A 14,673-nucleotide genomic window follows, 5' to 3' on the forward strand; every position below is an offset into this window, starting at 1 on the left:
GCCATGTGTTTTGTGCGTTGATGCATAAAATCAATCCTAGTCCTGAAGCACATTCAAGCGTCTGTTGGACCGGTGCCGTGAATCTGGTCAGGTGAGGACGATTACAGTTCGGAACACGGATACGAATAAACCGGAATCTTCAACTGTTTATTTGCTCGAGCACAGTAACGGAAAACTGGACTAATTACACTGTTAAATAAGGTTGTATTCGACGGAATACGGGATACAGCACATGTTTCTTTGGTCAGCTTTCAGGTGCGTTTACTTATTATTAGGACGGTTACAGCACGGGTAACTTAAGGCTAATGGCTGATTTATATGGAGACATACTGGAGTTGTATAGTCTCCCAAGTCTGCTATATTTTGGCAGAAGAGCTGTGATTCCATATATTAACGTCCCTTTAAACAAACCACCTTGAAGATGTTCGGAAGAAGAGCCGTCCTTTGGCCGAAGAACAAGAAAAATGGCCTTTATGTACTGTTTCATACTGTTTGTTCGCCTGTTCGTAGTTGCTCGATTATGTTGCCGACAGAAGAGTTTCTCTGAATTTGAATTTTTTTTAACATATTTTTTTTCACTTGTTTTTACCATAGTTTTACATTGTAAGTGATCATGTAAGATATTCATTCTTGCCTAAAATTACTGAAAGCCATTGGCTAATTTTTACTTATTTGTATTTATCGTTTTACAGTGTGAACATTTGTTCTATTTCAAATTTTTAAATTATAAGTTTCCTTTCTAACTACATCAAACCCTGACTAAACTTACTATTTACAAAATTATGGGTAAAGATTTCTAATTCTTTCGTACTCTGAATTTAGAGTCCTAGTTTGGTGCAAACTGGCGAGCGCAGTCATTCTTTGGTCGATTCAATCGAGAGTAGGCACAAATCGGGTGGTATTTATATGCATTGGTCGATAAAGAAAACATTTTTCATCTCTCATTTTACTGTATAGCCTCATAGGAATGAAAGATTGAAATATGAAAATATCCCTTCATTTTAACTAAAAAAAATGTCAATAAATCAAACTCTTTCGTTGGTGAAATCAAATTGGTCGCCCTGAAAAGGGCGGTTTTGTACATGTTGGGCGTGGTCTCCGATCAAATTTAAGCCTTCTTTTCGGTCTTCTTGGGCAACAGGACGGCCTGGATGTTTGGCAGGACACCACCCTGGGCGATGGTCACCCCGGACAGCAGTTTGTTCAATTCCTCGTCGTTGCGGATGGCTAACTGCAGGTGACGTGGGATGATTCTGGTCTTCTTGTTGTCACGGGCGGCGTTTCCTGCCAACTCGAGAACTTCAGCGGCCAGATATTCCATCACGGCAGCCAGGTAGACAGGAGCACCGGCACCAACGCGCTCGGCGTAGTTGCCCTTCCTCAGAAGACGGTGAATACGACCAACTGGGAACTGCAATCCAGCGCGGCTCGAGCGGGACTTTGCCTTTCCCTTAACTTTTCCACCTTTGCCTCGGCCAGACATGTTTCGATGTAGTAGGGTAGATTACGATGTGAAAATAAAACGAGCAGCTTTATGCTCAAACTGTACTGATGCCGTTTTAGCTCGTCGAAGTTGCTTTTATACCTACATCGAGCAGCATATTATACATACAAGAAGGGTAGCATAAAACGGGTTTTGATAAAAATACATAAAAGGGGACGAGTGTCGGTTGCCATTCTACGGGTATAAAAAGAAACACCATCGGCTTACAAAAAATATTAGTTATTCTGTACCCAAGTTAACAGCTTTACTATGGCACCAAAAACCAGTGGAAAGGCCGCCAAGAAGTCCGGCAAGGCTCAGAAGGCCATCGTCAAGGGAGACAAGAAGAAGAGGAAGCCACGCAGGAAGGAAAGCTATGCCATCTACATCTACAAAGTGTTGAAGCAGGTCCACCCAGATACCGGAGTCTCGTCGAAGGCCATGAGCATCATGAACAGCTTCGTCAATGACATCTTCGAACGTATCGCTGCTGAGTCGTCCCGTCTGGCTCACTACAACAAACGCTCGACGATCACCTCTCGCGAAATCCAAACCGCTGTCCGTCTGCTGCTGCCGGGTGAGTTGGCCAAGCACGCCGTCTCCGAAGGAACCAAGGCCGTCACCAAGTACACCAGCTCCAAATAAATTCGTACCATCGAAACTACAAATCGGCCCTTTTCAGGGCCACCAATCGATTTTCAACGTAAGAGTTTAAGTTTTGATGATTTCTTTTAAATGTTTGGAAGCAGTGTTATCGCGATATTTTACGATATTCGTCTAATGAACTTCACCATCACTGTTCACGAATTTGTTGTTTAGACGTGTGTGATGTGTTTCATGTTTGGCCATTTTTAATTTTCACAAAGAAGAATCAGATTGAAATTGTTATTACATTTTCAATTCAAGTCTCAATTAGATCTCAATATTCATCTGAGATATTGTGAGGGATTAATGTCTATTTGGTTTAAATTTTGAAGAATTAATGAAACTTTGCGTTCGGTTGCGCATCTTTTTAAAAATATAATCAGAAAATCATGGTTTTTTTTTTCCAAATTTCATTATTTATTTATTTTTTAGTACTCTTAAAATAATGAAATTGATCTGGAAAAGATATAAAATATAAAAAAGTTTTTTTTGAACGAGTGTTCAAAATATAATACTTAAACGGAAATTCCAGACAAATTTTATAAAACATCCAAATCTCAGCAAAAAAGGGTTATCTTCCATTTAATTCCACTTAATTAATTTTGGTATCCATGACAGATACGTATTTCGACTACAATGTGCAGTCTTAATCAGTGTCATTCCCACTAAAAAAACTAGTTTAAAAATCAAAGTAAAAAATAAATGAACTCCAATGTTTGAACTTTGATTCTTATGTTAAATCGTGAGCAAATTTTTTATCAATTTGGCTTTAATTTGGCGTTAAAATAATTGATTTAGCTTCATTACAGCCGGAGATATTTGTATTTAAGTAAACAAAATTTTTTAGAGTGTTTCTAGAAAACTACCCTACTGAGATTTTTTTACTACATTTTTGGATTCAGCACATGATTTTATATGGAAAATGACCACCAGCGTACAAAGTTGAAATATGCTGTAAGCTACTGTAATTGAAAATTAATGGTTTGGACTTACCTTTCGCCATCCCTCTTCAGTTTCGAAGCTTTCACGTATTGGCTGGTTTGTCTCAGAAGATCCTGATTCGTCCTATAGTAATGCCTGTTGAAATTCTTCGTCTTTCAGCTTTTGTTTCTTCGTGCGGCCTGCACCAGGAACACTGTTTCCCTTTCGAGGAGCCTTCGCAACTTCCGGTGATGAACCACCATTTTCACTATCAGATGATTCAGGTTTGGGATACGTTTTAAAATTTCGTTTTTCCACCACGCGATATTTGAATTTTTCTTTCGCCTCTTGAAATCTATTTTCGAACTATGCACTTTCACTGCAGCTTGGCTTCTAAATCAACGGTTCTTTTTTAGCAACACACACTTGAATTGTTTTTATTATTTCACAAATACACGCGATGCAGGAAAGATTTTGTTTTGCTGTGGTTAACTGCACGGACACTGAGGAAGATTGATGACGATTCTGAAGATTTCCTGCAAGAAGTAAATGTGAAAAATGAAAGAGGATTTTTCGTAGATTGATTCGTTAGTGTGAGATTTTTCGAGCATTGATATTAAGATTTGACGAACCCCTCGCGCGTATCCAACATGATTTACTCTCAATTTATCGTTATTTTTACTATTTATTTTCATGCGCTTTCATCAAGGAGTTCTTTCGATAAAGCATAGATGACATTGCCGAATAATTAGTACATCCGTTTTCAAGTATCGATAATTTTCACAGAATATTTCGAATTGAAACACTAAAAGATGTCTTAAAATATTAATCAATTATTGCGAACGAAAAACGTCACGCGCGAGTTTGATCATGCTCTCGGTACTGATGGTTTTTCTTGCAAATTGATTTATGGATTGCACCATCGTTTGACTTGTTTTGTGTGAGCGGTTCAAGTCACATTGTTCTTCCCCTCGGAGACTGCTTACGCACAAATACATGCGAAAGCCAGATTGCTTAGGAAAACAAAATCTAATGCTTGGGGTTGCGCGACAAAAAAAATGGTTTATATTGAAATAATGCATTTTACAGGTATATTGTCTTGGGAATCAATGCTACTAACAATATTTTAAAACGATCTACCGAGGTCAAATGTGACCTTTCATATTCAATACTTGTGTAATTGATGAGCAACGTTAGCAACCACTATGATTGTGGTCCTAAAATTGAACTTAGAGAATGGTTTTCTGAAAAATTTTAACAATATATCAATCTTGTGTGAATTGCTAGAGATAGCAATTTTAGTTCTTCAATTTTGCACGGAAGAGTTTTTCGATTGAGCTTTGCGTTATTTTGTAAAAAATTGATGAAGTGAGTCATTCTGAACCGATCCACTTTCACATTGATGGTCCTCTGATTGGCCCTCTTTTATATTATATTTTTTCTTGCTTTACTTAATTTATATCGATACAAAGTAAGAACATACAATTTACGATATATCTACGCAAAGAAAACCGAGAAAATTAATTTCAAATTGAATTAAGATCCTAAGACGCCCCGTAACGTGGGTAGATCACCTTTTAGTGGTACGTTACGGGATGTAAGATCTACCGCCGATTCCTAGTCTTGACTATTTAAAACTAGGGGAACAGGATTTTTCAGTTATCCAAGGAACACATCTTAGTCCTTGTTACTTTTTATGCCTTTTTGATAGTGACAAGACTCGACTTTATCCACCGAGGATGATCTTGAAACAAGGAACAAATGAGTTAGTTAGTCTTCATCTATGTGATTCCTAATCTTCTATTCGTTGTTCCCTAGTTTGAAGTGGTTAAGACTAGGGTTCTGATGCATGGTCATTATCGGTGTCATTCCTTAATTTTGTTGCTAAGGAATCCAATTTTGACGGACAAAGGGGCGCGCCTTTGGAGGGTGTTTTAACACTCCGAAGGGTATAAATAGCGGGACCTTTCAATTAGAGTCGGATCCTTGCGATAAATGCAAGAGTGGCAACTGTAAAAAATCGAATACTTCATCATTTCTCAATAGTGATGGAGTAATACGACATGCACTAAACTAAGGACACGGGATATACTACAATAGATCAAATTACTGGTCGCAGTGGTGTTAGGTCCTGAACAGAGGAAAAAAAAAAGAAAAGATCCTAAGATCAAAAATTGGGGTACTAGTTACACAATTAACACACTTACCCTACTACCATTATGAAATAATGATCAGGGTGTGAAAAATTAGACACCACAAATCAAGTCCCCGGCAAGGTGACAGATAATGTTAGCAACCGATGAGCACTCGTGTTTATTTCAGTCACCGTGGGGACGTTATTTGTGATTAGTCCGTGTTCCTTTCAAATTATATCATTATTTATGTACGGTCCTTATATTTAAAATGACGATTCACATTTATCTAGTGATGGCCGTTTTTCATTCGAATGACCGAAAAGTAAAATATTTGTAATCGGTTATATCATGCCGACATAATTTTTTACTTCTCCAGAGGATAATCACTCATCGTTTCAAACATATGCTGCACTCTGATTGGTGGAAAATGACGATTCTAAAACATTCCCCAGAAAACCATTCCCCAGAATGCACCATTCCCCAGAATGTACCATTCCCCAGAAAAATATGCCATGTATTAGATTGACTATTTTTGTTTATTATAGTCACACCTGGAATCTTTTTTCGCGTATATAAAAAGAAGAGAAAAACTTCTAAATTGGTCAAGAGGTTTTAGGAGACCTGATGGATTAAGGGGTTTTCCCTTCTTTGAAAATATAAGAAAAGAAAATAATTAATTCTTTGGATATACGATAAAGAAGCGAATTTTCCCTTCTTTTAAAATTTAAAAGAAAACATAATAAATTCGTTGAATATATGATAAAGAAGGGAATAATCCCTTCTTTGAAAATATAACAAAAGGGATTAATTCTATGGATAAACGATAAAGAAGGGAATTTCCTTTCTTTGAATATAAAAAAGAGAAATTTATTAATTCTTTAGATGTATGTACGAAAAAAAGGTAATATTTCCTTCTTTTAATACATAAGGAAAATATATAATCAATAGCTTTTCGCATGGGATACGGGGCAATGACCATTTGGGAAAATAACGTGTGGAATAATATTATAAATTTGTAATCGGCAGTTCAACGTTCCATGCACTGATTTTTTAATCCATGAAGAGAAATTCTTCAACTCAGGTCGAACAATTCTTCGATAAGGTTTAACCGTTTCCGACTGGTTGAATTGGATTGCATAATAGACCCTTTGACTTTTTAAATGATGAACGAAGTGCTCGAAAACTTGAAGTTGTCATTTTCTAAAGAGCTATAAAATGGTTTGGAATTGATAAATACACAATTCCATAAAAGTAAACGTAGTGTATCATCAATAGTAAAGTGAAACTAATCAGAGAGTTTTATCATGAAAAATATATTAAATCAAATGTGTAAAATTTATCGAGAAAATTGGTATTCAGAAGATGTATTATTCAGTGTGCACGATACTTGCGGACCAGTTTATTTATGGACGGCTGTTTTGTAATATAAAACTGAAATATAATGAAATTGGGTTGTTAGCGGAATGCTTAAATAAAACAGCAAAAAAAGGGTTATTTTCCATTTGATTCCACTTAATTAATTTTGGTATCCATGACAGATACGTATTTCGACTACAATGTGAAGTCTTCATCAGTGTCATTCCCACTAAAGAACTTATCTAAATCTAACTCCCTTAAGTACTCATCTCCTAGGTAAAAAAGTCAAGATCACAGGTATAAAAATGAAACTACAATGTGTTAAACAGATTAGTGGGAAAACAAACCATCCATGTGTGCTAACTAGAGAACGACGATTAAACGTCAAAAAATTGGACCACACCAAGACACTCCTTCGCGGCGTCCTCAAAATTCGTAATTTGTCATGAGATAGTTAGAGCTGTGACCCGATATGATAGAGATGTGATCGATAAAAATCGATATAATTAATTTAAGAGATTATATCGGATAAAATGGATTTATGAAGACATGAATCTATTAATCAAGATATTATTTCATACAATTTTAATAAATCTGGGACTTTCCCTGACCCTCTGTCCCATCCTGAAATTCAATCGTCCATAGTTCAAGTTAAAGTTCTGTTTTTCGAATTGCCATATTTTTTGCAGATATAAGCTTCATTGTGACCGATTTTGACTTGAAAAAAATATCACTATGATTTTTCAAATATTTACAGTGGAATTTTCTCAACGCCTGCTTTTTCCATATGGGACTGATAAGCGATTATAGGCAGTATACAAGTGTGACCATGAGTTTTACTATACAAATAAGGCCCATGCTCATAGTTGGTCATACAAGTGTAGCCAGGGCATTGCAGCCTTCATCCTCACACAGATTCACACGGTCAATGAGATCAACCCAAATTTGAGTTCAGCGTACTCATAATCGCAAGAAGTGCAGGAACTCAGCGAACAGTAAATTTCCCTTTCCTGTTGAAACCCCAAAAATCTGACAAAACTGAGGAAAATTTTACTTCCTACGAGCAGTACCAATAGACTAAGAGAATCCAATCGTTACTTTTCTCATTTTCGGAATTTTTCCTGGAAAGACATAAGGCAAATTTATTCAATGTTGAGTTCCTGGAATTTTTGTGATTTATGAGTAAACTGAACTCAAATTTGAATTCTTCTCATTAGCCGTGCAGGATCCTCAGCTAGGATGGGAAAGAAAATGTCTTGAAGGGAAAATTGTAAAGCCAGAAGCTGTGCTTATCATCACGTTGGCAACGGCGAACAGCAGGATGCTCGAGGATCGAATCCCAGCGAAAGTTGAAGCTCTGTTGGGGAAAAACTTGACTGACGAAATTACCTGGGTACGGCTGCGTTTTTTCAGCGAATTTAATAGAAGTAAAGTTCGACGGATGCTCGTCGGAAAAAAACGGATACTTGTTCCATCTTCATAACATGAAAACTTACCGTATCAACCGTCACGATTCTGGCACTGATCAGTCCATTCTATGCGCACGAGTATTGATGGCCCCGAACTGAGGATAACAATAACAAACCAAATTGGTTGGCTGAAGTGAAAGTAACGATAACAAACTCTCACTTGAATTGGGAATTACGCAAGTGTGCGCGTTATAAACGTTAGAAAGGTCAAAGTATTGAACGACTTTATATAAGGTTTGGACCAACAGGCAGCTTGCTGGTGTTATAGGCAAAAATACTGTAACATTGCAGTGGATACTGCGAACAGATAGACATAGAGATTGCTAAAGTATGATTGTGTCAGTGATTTGTTTTAAACGGAAAAATTTTCCGCTATGAAGTTTTTTTCCCGATGAAAACATTTTACGTATACGTATACGAGACGTAGTGTGCGTACGATAATCGTCAGCAATATCTATACGTCACTGCCAACATACTGCGAACAGAGGATTGGGCGATCCTGAGAGAAAGATCGATCTTGACGGATCATTCTTATATTTGGCTCTAGAATCGATGCACTGATTAAATCGGTACCAAAGAATCGATCTTTCTGACGTTGATAACTCGCACATTTGTGTAATCCCATTTTCAAGTGCTTAGTTTGCTATCCTCACTTTCACTCTAGCCAAAAATCTTGGTTTGTTATTGTTATCCTCACTTTCGGACCATCAAGATTCTTGCATATATAATGGACTATTACGCTTGTTTACGTTGGTACCCCAAGAAATGCATTCCTTCAATTAAATGTTATAGTGACGGTAAGGAGCAATGAGCACAGGAGAGAGGGAGCAAAAAATGCTCTAGCTTAAAAGTTTCTTATTTTTCACTGGTGACACTTTCAGAGTGGTGTCTCTTACCGTTATGGATTTTTAAAGTATTTGAAGTTCGAGAAAATTGTAAAGCTGGAGATCATCAGAAAATTGTTTAGATTATATTTTATATAAATTGCCGAGATTTCCGTATCACTTCACTATAAAACATTTGAGCCTCTCATAGCTCAATAGCTCGACCATGCTGGAGGTGGTTGCGTTCAATTCCCGGTCCAGGCTATGAATTTTTCGGGTTGGAAAATGTCTCGACTTCCCTGGGCATAGAGTATGATTGTACTTGCCACACAATTATACTGATGTAAAAAAAGGTACAGCCATCGAAAGCATTCATTTAATAACTGTGGAAGTGCATCTAGAACATTAAATTTAGAACACACAATAAGCTAATATGCAATAAACAATAAGCTTGAAATTCGAAGAAAAAGAAGAAGAAGGAGAAGGAAAGGAAAACGAAGATAAAATGTTTTTGTGCCAACATTTCAAAGAGGCGTAATTGCTTTTGTAAAAAATGAATTTAGCCATCGATTTCTCGCAAAAGGAAAGTTCACTCCTCCAAACATTCATCTACCTGTTGGTGCAATTAATTTTCATGAGTGAGCTTTTCTTTGCGAGAAATTGACGGCTAAAGCCATTGTTTACAAATGCAATTACACACCTTTGAAATGTTGGCACTCATTTTCTCTTTGATGTGAGTCTTGCATTTTCGAAGTACGTGATGTCTTGGAAAATCTCAAATTTTATGAATTTTCGATTCGTTTATATGATTATAAACTCTACCTTTAGAACCGTTTTCGTATACATTCGAGAAATTGACGTTTGAATCTTTGTGAACAATGGACAAATACGTCCCAAAGAGTATAAAATATATACGAAGTAATTTTTAAAACTACCTAACAAGGAAGCTTCAATTGAATTTTTTGTTTGAAAGAACCAACTTTTTATTACCATGCCATTTTTATTTGAAATGATTTTTTCATTCAAAAGAATAGAAAAAGAATAGACTGCGGCTGTGGAATAGTTCTAGCGACGTTTTCATCACTACCTAAAGCCCCACGTTGCGAGAGCATTTCCAGTCGATGGTGTGTTATAATGCAGTTCTTCTTTACCCAACTATTGTGTTGCTAGGTAGTGATGAAAACGTCGCTAGAACTATTCCACAGCCGCAGTCAGTTTATGAGCAAAAAGAGGGACGCACATTTTTGCCTGTGGACTTGGAGACATACTTCAAGTCCCCGCGTACATCGTACGGGTTAGGCAAAAATGTGCGTCCATCTTTAAAAACTGTCGCATTAATGGCCCTTAGCTCATTTTCAACTTCTATTCAATTTTCATACTGCCGTACTCTAACGGAACTATCCACCTACCCTCTTCTAAAGATCATTCTCTAGCTAATAAATCATCACACTAAAGCTTCATGTTAGCATTTCCAACCAACTCTAGTGTTTAAGTTTTCCATAAATAATTAGTCACGGGACATTCATGATTGAGGCATCATGAAGAATGGTATTGGAAAAGTATAACCGCATTGATCATTCAGATACATATCAAATTTAAACGGAACGTTCAACTAATAGAACAATAAAATATATGCCAACGTGTAGCGGAAATATTTGTCTATAAGAGTGACCAACTTGCAGAACAATCAATATTTTTTCAATAGGTGAATATTATTGACTTTCAACAACTATCTGCTAGTTGATTCTAACATTTCTCAAAAGAAGATAATTTTATGGTATTTCTATTACATATAGTACACTACAAAGCTAAAATTTGAGAACTACATTAGTCGATTCGTTATTAAGAAATATACAATAGCACATTTATCAACCTGCACTTGGTATAAATCGTTGTTTTAAAAACTATTTCTTGTAGAAATTAAAATATATCACATAAGCTCATGTTTTCCGTTTACATCTTTATCCCTAACACAGACATCAGAGTCAAACGACTGTCAGTTCTTCATCATACATGTTTATTCGTTCATTTTAACCTACATACCAGTAACAAGCGAACCCCTTTAAATCATCATGACTGAAACCGCTGAAGTTGCTGCCGCGGCGCCTGCTGCTGCCTCGCCAACCAAAACCCCCAAGAAGGCCAGGGCCACCAAGGGAGACGCCAAGAAGCCAAAGAAGCCAGCTACCCATCCACCAGCGAACGAGATGGTCATAGCAGCTATCAAGACACTGAAGGAACGCAAAGGATCGTCCCTACAGGCCATCAAGAAGTACATCGCTGCGAACTACAAGTGTGACGTTGCCAAGCTGTCCATCTTCATCAGAAAGGCTCTGGTCAGCGGTGTCGAAAAGGGCACTCTAGTCCAGACCAAGGGATCCGGTGCTTCAGGATCGTTCAAACTCAAGGTCGACGAAAAGAAACCAAAAAAGGCCACCGGAGAGAAGAAGGCAAAGAAGGCTACCGGTGAGAAGAAAAAGGTCACCAAGAAACCCGCCACCAAGAAACCTGCTGGTGAGAAGAAGGCCAAAAAGCCGGCAGCCAAGAAGCCTGCCGGTGTGAAGAAAGCCAAAGCTGTCGTTGCCAAGGCTGCCAAGAAGGCCGGAACTGTGAAGAAGGCTGCTGCTCCCAAGCAAAAGGCCACCAAGCCCTCGAAGACCGCTGCCAAGAAGCCAAAGACCCCGAAGCCGAAGACGGCCGCCCCAGCCAAGAAAGCTGCACCGAAGAAGGCCGCCGCCAAGAAGTAAACTTGGAAACGACGCCCCCGACGTGTGTCATACACGAAATAATCACCCAAATCAGTCCTTTTCAGGACTACCATTATTGATTTCCATCAAGAGTTTGCTTTTGGAATAATCTTTTGACGTATGATTACGTCTTTCGGCAACATATTTGGAGGTGTAATTTAAAAAAAACCAACATCGACCGTGTTACGAAAGTGGTCAGGTTTTGACCAATTATAACTCTGTGAATACCGGATGGATTTTAATTCCAAACAAACCAATCGATTGATAATTTTTCTGCGAATCTTCTAAAATGAACATTTTATTAATTTTCAATAGAACACTATTGAATATTACACAAATGTCCAACTGTTGCAAAATTATCATCGATTGCCTATCAGCGCTTTTCCTAAGACAGATTTAAAAATCGAATTCCATCCGGTCTCGGTCAATCACCGTGTGTGGTAGTGTCCAGTCCGTCGTCATCAGCAGCAGTGCTTTCGGCGCGTTGTGTTGAACATTGTTCTCCAGTATACTGAAAGGCTGGCCACAATTTTTTAATTGAAGCTTTAGCAATATTTTTCCCAATGCAATTAATTAAATTTATGATCGTAAAATTAATTAATTTTAATTCGTGTTGAGTGTAAAATTCCCTTTTTGTTCATTTTCTCTTGAAACTAGTCATTTTCATAATATCGCCCGTAGAGCCGGAACATTAAGAATACACCCTCATTAAATCGCCCATAACATGGCTGACAACCAGGGGGAACGACACTTTAGGATTATCCCAGTTTTACCCAAATCTCTCATACAATTTTCAAATTCAATCCATCCTATCTATTATTTCTATTCCTAACTTATCCCTTCTAAATACCTACAAATTATCAAGCAAGACGTGCAGTTTCTCGCAGTTTTCAGGTCGACTTCGAAGCACTCTGCCATACTCACTGTCAGTTTTCAACAATCTCTTTAAAATAGGCGTTACCGTTTTATGCGGTAATGGCGAAGACGCTTGATGTGTACTGTCTTGTGTCTACCTATTTTATCGTTTATTTTCACAAATAGACTAACGTTTATTTAATATTTCTACCTTCCATAAGAGACGACGTATGCATCACCAGGTAGGATTTGGATGATAATTTCTATTCAATGTAGTTTCCGATGAGAACTTGGTAGCAAGAAGTAAATTGCTCAGAGTGTATATAGTAGCTATGCTTCTACCCGGTTCTTGGGCCTTTGTTAGTTTCCTGCAATTCTGGGCCGCATTTGAATGTTTTGTGAATGATCGTTTTCTTCTTTCAACAGAAGTAATCTTAAGCAATTTGCATTATGATCCTGATAGTCATGTTTATAAAATTTTAATATTTGTATAACAAGAACATACTTCGTCGGATTCATGCAACACTGTCATTAGAAATGAGAATGGTCGAAATTTTCACTTTGGATTTGATTTTTTAATGGCTGAACTGCAATTTTTTGACAATCCACTGCTAGGTGTGTTTCGACCAGCATTCGGCCATACGCTGTGTTCTTGGTTTTCAAAAAAGCCGTCATCTATCACAGTCACAAATACAGTTATTTCCCAATTATCATAGATGACAGAAACGAGAAACTTTCCATATTTTTTTCGATCAAAATTAGTCTGCTGAAAATTTTATTATTAATTGATTTCATCATCCCCCACCCTTAGAAATTAACAAAATATTACAAGGCTAAAAAAAAATGCTTGTTGATAATTTTTATTCGCTATGCGCTTTACCTTAAAGCTAACTAGGATGATAAAAATATTATTTTAATTTTATGTCCAACATCACTCAAATAATTCGACGGGTAATGAAAATAAATAACAAGGAACGATATAAAGATTAATGTTTTAACAATTCATTTGATAATAAATTAACAAATCAATAATTGATAAATACAAATTTTGTTGTTCAATGCAAGCCTGCAAATGCTCATCACTTCTGCTGCCTTCAACATTGGGCGTTTCGCAAGGAAGTATCCTTGGGTCCATCCTAATCAACAGGAAGTCGATCTTATCCCTGAAAAAAGCTTGCTATCTAAAGACAACTAATTCTACATATTATTGAGTATGGTATACCAATCTGAAGAGTTGTTCCAAAAACCATCATCTTAATCTGCAAAGGATTCAGAACAAGCTCCTTAGGGTGATCCTTAACAGTTCCTGCGGACTCAAAATTCCAAGATCCACCTTCTGACTGGAATTCAGACATTGATCATACGTGATCTAGCACTTTAGATAGGTAGGTTATCACATTTTTCAATTTAAACAAAACGAACCCCCGAACACATCCCCTGTAAACTAGTTGAAAACCGCAAATATTAAATTAGAATATCCAATGACACGAAGATTTGAGTCAGATAGACTACAATTTACAATCATCATCAACAGGAATAAACGTAATTTCACTACTACTATCAATGTGAAAAAATATATAAAAAATAGCCGACTGCATGCAAAAACGTCCACAGCCGAAAACAGTTCGTGACAAAAAAATGTAGGCCAAGAAAAGAAAATGGCTAGGAAAAAAGTTGATCCAAGGCTATTTTAAAAATGTCATCATAAAGATACTGCAAGAAGTTGCCATCAAAAACCCTTTTTGATTCATATTGTGGCCCTGAAAAGGGCCGTTTTGATGCTAGAGCTGATAATACTGATTTAACCTCCGAAACCGTACAGAGTGCGTCCCTGTCGCTTCAGAGCATAGACGACATCCATGGCCGTGACGGTCTTACGCTTGGCGTGTTCGGTGTAGGTGACGGCGTCACGAATCACGTTTTCGAGGAACACCTTCAGCACGCCTCGGGTTTCCTCGTAGATCAGCCCGGAAATACGCTTGACACCACCACGACGAGCTAGACGACGGATGGCGGGCTTGGTAATACCCTGGATGTTATCACGCAACACCTTACGATGACGCTTAGCTCCTCCTTTACCGAGTCCTTTGCCTCCTTTGCCACGTCCGGTCATTGTAGATGCTGATTTAAACTGTCTTTGGGTACGATTGAAACGAAAATGATGCTTAATTTGACCATTAATGCATCTTTTATACCCATTTGAGGGTTAGATTCTTCTTGCTAGTTGTTGTACTCTTG

At 37.6% G+C, this 14,673-nt stretch overlaps 4 protein-coding genes across 4 annotated transcripts; 2 read left to right on the plus strand and 2 right to left on the minus strand.

Annotated features, from left to right (window-relative positions):
• Positions 1–1,048: 1,048 nt before the first annotated feature.
• On the minus strand, positions 1,049–1,538 carry LOC135709061 (histone H2A). Its single transcript, XM_065231247.1, has one exon. It carries the CDS (start codon positions 1,481–1,483, stop codon positions 1,109–1,111), a length of 375 nt encoding a protein of 124 aa, XP_065087319.1. The 5' UTR covers positions 1,484–1,538; the 3' UTR covers positions 1,049–1,108.
• A 203-nt stretch (positions 1,539–1,741) lies between these two features.
• On the plus strand, positions 1,742–2,148 carry LOC135709058 (histone H2B-like). Its single transcript, XM_065231245.1, has one exon. The coding sequence runs from the start codon at positions 1,754–1,756 to the stop codon at positions 2,126–2,128; it is 375 nt and encodes a 124-aa protein (XP_065087317.1). The 5' UTR covers positions 1,742–1,753; the 3' UTR covers positions 2,129–2,148.
• An 8,740-nt stretch (positions 2,149–10,888) lies between these two features.
• On the plus strand, positions 10,889–11,689 carry LOC135709050 (histone H1-like). The gene has a single exon (XM_065231237.1). It carries the CDS (start codon positions 10,906–10,908, stop codon positions 11,578–11,580), a length of 675 nt encoding a protein of 224 aa, XP_065087309.1. The 5' UTR covers positions 10,889–10,905; the 3' UTR covers positions 11,581–11,689.
• Positions 11,690–14,147: 2,458 nt separating this feature from the next.
• On the minus strand, positions 14,148–14,636 carry LOC135709065 (histone H4). The gene has a single exon (XM_065231252.1). It carries the CDS (start codon positions 14,546–14,548, stop codon positions 14,237–14,239), a length of 312 nt encoding a protein of 103 aa, XP_065087324.1. The 5' UTR covers positions 14,549–14,636; the 3' UTR covers positions 14,148–14,236.
• Positions 14,637–14,673: the final 37 nt, after the last annotated feature.

This window comes from Ochlerotatus camptorhynchus, unplaced genomic scaffold, assembly GCF_037179485.1.
Source record: "Ochlerotatus camptorhynchus isolate MF236.1 unplaced genomic scaffold, CSIRO-AGI_Acam_v1.1 ptg000349l, whole genome shotgun sequence".
Taxonomy (NCBI): domain Eukaryota; kingdom Metazoa; phylum Arthropoda; class Insecta; order Diptera; family Culicidae; genus Ochlerotatus; species Ochlerotatus camptorhynchus.